The 7748-nt window shown below is 43.7% G+C and overlaps 1 protein-coding gene across 1 annotated transcript; it reads right to left on the minus strand.

Annotated features, from left to right (window-relative positions):
* Window positions 1-3465: 3465 nt before the first annotated feature.
* LOC137618858 (uncharacterized) lies at window positions 3466-4525 on the minus strand. The gene is made up of 2 exons (XM_068349065.1): window positions 4064-4525; window positions 3466-3981 (listed from the first exon to the last, which is right to left on the minus strand). Exons 1-2 carry the CDS (start codon window positions 4523-4525, stop codon window positions 3466-3468), a joined length of 978 nt encoding a protein of 325 aa, XP_068205166.1.
* Between the last annotated feature and the right edge of the window lie 3223 nt (window positions 4526-7748).

Consider the following 7748-nt stretch of genomic DNA (forward strand, 5'->3'; position numbering starts at 1 on the left):
AAATATTATCCCGGGGCAATCAACTCTTACAAGTGTACACACAGAATGGCAATGCAGGAAAAAATGTACCCACACATATAATACATACATGAATCAATCAATAGAAAGGCAAATAGCCAATGGGCCTGAAATAATAACTCAAATAAGCAATAAGCAATGTATACATGCACAATCATAAATTGAATAATATTATATATACATATCCAATCATAAGGCAAGCTGCCCTTAATCGGTCAATGGAATTACCCTTCCCACATGGCCACACCTTGGCAATTACGTACTCTAGGGGAAAAAGGGGGGAAGGGCCTGGTTCTGTACAACGCTAGATCTGTATATACGAGAGAGGCCCTCCCATTCCCGAACTCTATACCCCACGCACTTCCAACCTCTGTGTATTCAAACTCACCTACACTTACTTCTTTCCACCCTCCATACCTACCAGAAAGGATACACCCGTTTTCTTTTACTGTTTGCAGCTATGACTTATATATCTTCATTCTCAACTAATTGTTCTATTAACTCTTGCTGCTTCGCAGCAGTCTTTCTCAATGGGCGTGCGGAACGTCCTTGTCCGCCCGACGTCTCTGATTCTACGTCACTTTCACTATTCTCACTTACCGTATTGTTATCACTATTTTCGCCACTACCTAAGACCTCTGTGGCTTGTTGTTGAGATGTCGTAGCCTGAGCTATCTCCTGGTTGTCCCCAGATGTCCCAACGATTCCTGGCAGTCCTGCTGGCAAATTGTGCGCACCCTCGTCTTCGCCGTCGCCATCGTCTTCTTCAACACCATCATCGTCCTCAGAGGGCGCAATCTCCTGGGGAACCAGGTGGCTAACAGCTCGCAGGGACTCAACATCCTCGAACAACACCTTGGCTGAACGCACGACTCCGTCGTCGTCAGGATATGTCTCCTCGACACGTCTAAGGGGCCACGTAGCCCTTTTTTTATTGTCTTGCTTGACCAGCACGACGTCTCCGGGTTGCAGCTTGGAAGGTTCCCCAGATCAACAGTTGTGTCTGGCCCTCAGGGCACTCAAATACTCTTTTCTCCACCTCTCTCAGAAGGCTGTCAGAGTCTGTCAGCTTGAAATAACGATCACGGAGCCTCCGGGAGGTGAAGGTCGCATTGAGGTGGTCATTGGGCAAGATCGGTGCCATGAGGTTGATCATGTTTCCTCTCACTAAATGGGAAGGGGTGAGGACCTCATCCTCGCACTTGTCACCTCTGTACATTAGAGGCCTGTTATTAACCACAGCCTCAGCCTCCTTCACTAATGTTAGTACGTGGGCGTTCGGCAGGTACTTCTTCCCGACAGCTATCTGGAGGGTACGTTTTGTCACTCGGATTAGGCGCTCGAAAAATCTACCTGCCCATGGTGCACTGGGCATCTGAAAACGCCATTCAATTCCGGTTTTTCTCAGGAACTGCTGGACTTTATCCTCTTCATTAAGTCCCTGAAGGAGGTTGCTGGCAGTCTTGAACGTTTGATGATTATCGGATGTGATGAAAGACAGGCACCGCGTATAGCACAAAAACGACGCAAGGCTAAGACAAATTCCTCCGCTTCCATGGAGGGGCAGAAATCGAGGTACACGGCCTTGCTGGCCATGCAAGTCACGATCAGTATGTAGCCTGGCAGCATTTCAGTCTCTATGGCTGCTGTGTGGTCCACCCCGACTGCGGTAAAAGGCTTTGTTAGTTTGATCCTTTCCTTCGGTAGGGGGGGTGGTGGTGGCTGTCTCAACAGGGGCTGGAAGGCTAGCATGCATTCTGGACACTGCCGCACAATCTGCATTGTAATGGAACGTAGGCCTGGCGACCAGCATTTCTGTCGAAAGATACCCATTAGTGTATTCACACCACAATGTAAATGCAAACATTGCAAATATCTTAGATAAGCCCTAACTAAGTGTCACTTGTCTGGCAAAAGAATCAGATGTTTCATTTCCTCTACTTGGGACACTTGTCCCCTAGTGCAAATCAACTTATTATCTAACACTAGATTTAATTGTCTGATAAAATTAGTAACTTCACGAGGGGGTCTGACTCCACCCTACAAGTAAGCATAGACTGTAGGCAAATAATATTTTTGCTCTAATTGGACAACAATACTGAACGGCTGCCGTTTTGATTTAGCAAATCTTATGATTAACCTAGTAACTCTCAATAAGAATTGGAACTCTACTTCCCTCTGTAGAATTTCCCATATCTCTCCTGGTGGAACAGGTCTTATTTCCTCCCTCATTTCTTGTACCGCCGCCACTACAGTTCTTTCATTGGTTGGACCGTCCTCTTTGTAAGAAACAGGCTCTCCCGTGGTACTCAGGAACTCTTGACCATTCCGCCAAAGAGAGTTTTGTAGCAATTGTTGCGTCGTTGCTCCTCTGGACAGGACATCAGCAGGATTTTGTTTGCTTGGACATAGCTGAGACTGAATTCGCAAACCTGATGAAGAAAAATAATCTCCGCCACTCTGTTAGATACGAAGACATTTTTATTGTCCTTGGCACTGGGAGATGCTACCCATGCCAACGTGACCTTACTGTCGGTCCACATGACTATCTCTCGTGGCTATATCAACCCTTTAAGTGTCTTGGCTAATCTGCAGCCTAACAAAAATGCTAATAGTTCTAGCTTGGGGATTGTCAACTTGTTCATCCCCTTTGGAGTGATTCTCATTTTACTAGTGAGTAGGCTTACTTGATTTCAACTGTCCCTAGTATATGCTAGTGCACCGTATGCCTTGCTGCTGACATCGGTGAATACAGGGAGCTCTAAATTTTTCTTGCCTACCGCTCTTGGAAATGCGATGTTGCTTACCGCTTTCAATTCACACAACAACTCACTCGCTTCTCTAGCTTTCTCTCTTTTTAATACGTCATCCCAACCTACGTTATCCTCCCTTAGTTGTTGGAGGAAAAGCTTTCCTCGAACAAATAATGGACTTATCAAGAGTAGTGGATCATAAATGGAGACCAACATGGAAAGTACCCTACACTTCGTTCGTAGGTACCCATCCCTCCCCCAATTCACTGATTCTCTTACTCTCTTTCACACACAATTGGTCGACGTCTCAGGCCCATCGCAGCCCAAGTACGTTCACATTCACCGGCTCACTACACTGCTTCTCGCTATCGAAGACTAAGTTATTGGACGCCCACCCTTCTAACGGCATACAAGCCCTTTCTAAGATCTTGTTGACCGATTCATGCGCCTGCCTCGTGCTCTCTACATCCTCGAAAGTACTAAGATAATTATCTATGTATAAGGACCTTGCCAAATCTGGCCTATCTTCCCTTTCGAAATGACAATTCAGAACTTGTTGCAACAAAAACGGACTCATCGTGATGCCGAACACCACGACTCTAAAGGCGAAGGTGAGCGCTCAACCTGCTTCCTCGCGCCACAGAAATCGTGTGTATTTGGCATCACGGGGATCTAACAAGACACGGTGGAAGGCCTAGCTGATGTTGGCTGGCATAGCATATTCGTTCAATCTGAACCTCATAAGCAAATGATATGCTAATTCTACTAGATGGGGGCCAGGTAAGAGGCACTCATTCAATGATTTATGACCTTTAGATTTTGCTGAGGCATTAAACACGATTCTGAGGGGGGTTGTGCAGCTATCTTTCTTAATTCCAAAATGTGGCATATAATAACCTTCAATCTTGGGTTCCTTCACTTCTGATATAAAGCCTGCTTCTAGATACTTATTTATCAATCCCTGATACCGATCAAAATATTCCCTGTCCTTCCTGAACTTAGTTTGCAACGATTCTAACTGCGCTACAGCGTTTCGATAGTTCGTATCTGGCCTAGCATCCGACCCGAATGGTAGACTAACCTGATATCCCTCAGGCTTCTTTACGACACTTTGTGACACCTTTCGTATGGCTTCCGCTTCAAGAACAGTATATTGCTCTGATGGCGTGATGCCAACGTGGTCCAAACACCACCACTCATCTACGTCAAACTGGTTTGGTTAACTCGCAATTCTACAGACTGAGCGTTTTCACATGTTCGATCTTTTTGCCTTCTAACAGCCACTGCGGTACTTTCCCATATGGCGACATAACATTATGGGTCAGGAAGAGACTTATCCCATCAACTTTCTCGATGCCTATGATGAAGTAGCTAAAATAATCGGCCGCTACTAAAATATGGACATTTTTCAACTCATCGGACTTATTCTCTAGATCAGCCAACGTGACTCCTTTACTCAACAGATGCTGTCTAACTTGTACATAACCAGTGTTATGTATTGGGACCTCAAGGTTCTCGTGTGGCACCAGCTTCATTCGTACTACTCTTCTTCCTATCTCCACCCTACAGCTTACGACATCATATTGTCCGCTTATTTCTGCGGAGCCAAACGTGGCTATGTTCAACTCTACCCTTCCTACCACCAGTAGGCCTAATTGCCTCGCAGTTTTCACAGAAATGAAGCTTTTTAGGCTTCCTGTATCAAGATATAGGCGGACTCGCTTACTACCTTGCTTATGATTGGTTTCGGCCATAACCGTTGGCCAGATTGTACATTGGAGGTCCACGTTGGACATCTGTGCGATCTTTGCACTTTTGCACTCTTTGGGTCCCACTTTATCTTTAAATGGATGGGGGAGTATTTCGTGCTGTCGAGGCGTCGCATTTACTACGGGGCGGGATGTTGGAGACTGACTACTATTATTACTTGGGGCTGAAGTGGAGGGAACTGATTGCGATCATCTTCCCGGATTATAATTATCACAAATGGCTGTGTTGTGGTTACCACTACAATTCTTACAAGAGTTAGGGACGGGACACTTATCACTTCGATGACCAGAATTAGTGCAATTGAAACACAGGCCCCTTTTTAGCAAAATACGACGTCTGGCAGCCACGTAAGTTACTCGGCGGCATCCGTGAGGCGGGTGCCGTTCGTACAAAAGGGACAAGAATTATTCTGAACTGGTTTCGAGTTTGCTCTTACACTGACGTCTATTCTCTTGTAAGGTTCAAGTTTATCTCCTCGTTGCAAGGCATCATCCTCGAGCATTCGAATAATTAAATCGATCACGCCGAAGAATTCATCTAATGTATAGTCACACTTTCTCAGATGTTCAACTACTTTCCTGTAGAGCTTCCCTTCTGACAACTTTTGATTAATGAGGCTCATGACCATACCATGGCCTATATCGTTACTACTTAGCCTCTTGATCTGCTCGATTATGATTGTTAATTCAAAACGAAATCTTTTCAGTTCTACAGGATCTAATTCTAATGAGGGTACAAAGATATTACCCAACTTTCTATCCAGAATTACGAGTGTCTGATGGACATTCCCATATTGTTTGTCTAAGAGATCCAACGCTATCCTATAGTTCGCGGCGGTTATACTTAGGGATTTTACGATCCTAAGTGGATCCCTGCCTAAAGTCCCCAACAGATACGTGAATTTGGATACATCATCCAAATCAGCTCTTCGATCCAAATGTATCGTGAAGAGCTCTCGAAACGAAGTATATTCTTGCACTTCCCCTTCAAATGTGGAGAGAGGAAGCTGTTTCAATTTGGGGAGGGAAACATTCCCTGTCAGAGTGACTTTCACTTTATCAATGCGATAATACAGAAGCGTAGAAGCTCACATAGCTTCTCCTAACGTGTGCCTGATTCGGGCATCTAAACCAGGTTCTAGTTTGACATATTGTTTCTTATACAGCTCTCTTAGCTGTCTTTCCTCCTCTCGCAATTACGTGACCAAATTCTGGTACACGGATTCAGAGTAGGTCTCAACTAACGCACGCTGCGTTTCAACCAGTAAGTCCGCTATGAAGCTCATCGATGCCTCGATGTGTACGATCATGGCCACCGCCATTCTGACTGACTTTACTCTATCTCGGGGGGGTTTGGAAAACTAGGAAGGAACCGAAATAGGATCACGTTACAAAGATGGGGGCACAAAAACTAGAGGCACATGGGGTCAGTCGCACATCGGGACACTGAGGGCTTTAGTTTATTCTCTCCCTCTTTCTCCTATTTGGGCTACCCTAAAGATCATACCTTACTGAATTTTCCTTTCAAGCTGCGGAAAGCACTTGTCATCCGGTTCGAAGGACCAAATGTCGTGTATTTTTCTCCGACTTATTGAGATTGATGATTCTAGGCCCGATGGAATGGGCCGATGACAAGACTTTGAAGAGGTTTGCCTTCCAAAACTGTTCAGGATTCAATAAAATATGATCACAATTTTAAGTTTATTACAAATATAATCATTTGATAAAGAAAAAACACACACAATAACACTTCAGGCAAATTGGAAGTTAGATCTGTCACCCTTAGGGGGTTTGCAATATGTGCTCATGAAACACAGAGTCCACGTTGGACTAAATAAGACTAAGTTTCGAAAATATAATAACAATTCTATGGTAAATCACATACCAAGGCTTACCACATACCAAGACCTACAGGCATTATTTGAGGCATAAAACTAATCCCCAGTCCCAGGGATGACAGTTTTACAGAGCGATACAAATGTACATGCACAGACTCACAAAGGAACCGACCTGGTATTGCGGTAGATAGGAGCCGGAGGCGGAGAGACTCACAAACTCATAAGCGTACTTACATAGTTGGATGGATCTATAGGCAGGAATGAACGAACGTTGTTCAGGACAGTTCCGAGGAAAACTACTGTCTCCCGCGCTAACTAAAGTGTCCTTGTGAGATGCGCGGGAATCTTGCGTTATTTATTCAATAAGGGGTTTGATAGAGTTTCTTTATCGACCACAAGACAGAGAAACAGTCAAAGTCTTACGTCAGATCAAAGGGTAAACTTAATACTTCGGCTGAAGGCCATAATTTGCCAGAATCCAACAAAATAGAGAGTCCTTGATTCTAAACATACACATCAATATTTTTGCCATGGTAAAACAATACAATATCATTTTCGTAATTTGTAAATATTAAAAACTTCATCTCTCTGACACCCGCTCGTTCCCCACCAGGTGGTTGAAATTTATGCCACAACACTGTCAAGTATTGGACAGCACTCATTCGCAGAAACGCCCGCAAGATCTTCAAGTCTTACCCTAATTTAACGCAATGTTCGTGGAGTTAAATGGCAGGGATTTTGAAGGATCAGTCCGAAACTCCAGACAACCACTTTCATTTTGTTGTTTATTATACTTAGCTGTGTAGCTTACAAACTTCCAACCAATCTAAGTTGCATCTTACCTAACGATAAAAGTATTATTGATAAGAGCAGAAACAAAACTTATCTCCCTCTTCTGTTGAGAGAATCGAACGCTGGTCTGTACATTTGAGTCAGTATGACGTTGCCACCATACCACAAACACCCTCGTGAATATATAAATGTCAGGGGAATTATATCTGCAGAAGAGTTTTGCCTGATCAGTGATTGACAGTACGACATGTAATTTTCCCGGGTAATATCAGTCGGAGAGTGACTGTAATGATGTACTCTTGAACAGCCTTGCCTACTGTTACCTTTTAAGATTGTGTTTTTGTTTTATAAATTATTCCTTAAAAAATGAATGCATTTTTTGTGTAACATTCACGAAAAAATGGTGATATTTTACATATATAATTTAAGAAAAAGCATTTAAAGTTTTAGAAAGAGTGGGATTAAGATTATCCAACTATTCGTGCGCTTCTGATATTTCTTCTGGTTTTCCTGACAATTATTATTGCGTACCCACTAGGGTATACAATGCATACATCATGTTGTATATGTTAATCTCC

This window comes from Palaemon carinicauda, chromosome 25, assembly GCF_036898095.1.
Source record: "Palaemon carinicauda isolate YSFRI2023 chromosome 25, ASM3689809v2, whole genome shotgun sequence".
Lineage (NCBI taxonomy): Eukaryota > Metazoa > Arthropoda > Malacostraca > Decapoda > Palaemonidae > Palaemon > Palaemon carinicauda.

Bases quoted from the DNA above. Each gene is read 5' to 3' on its own strand.
- LOC137618858 (XM_068349065.1), bottom strand. From the start codon at position 4,525: ATGGCCGAAACCAATCATAAGCAAGGTAGTAAGCGAGTCCGCCTATAT. The intron at 3,982-4,063 runs GTACCGCAGTGG...TAACCAAACCAG, and splicing joins TTATGTCGCCATATGGGAAA to TTTGACGTAGATGAGTGGTG.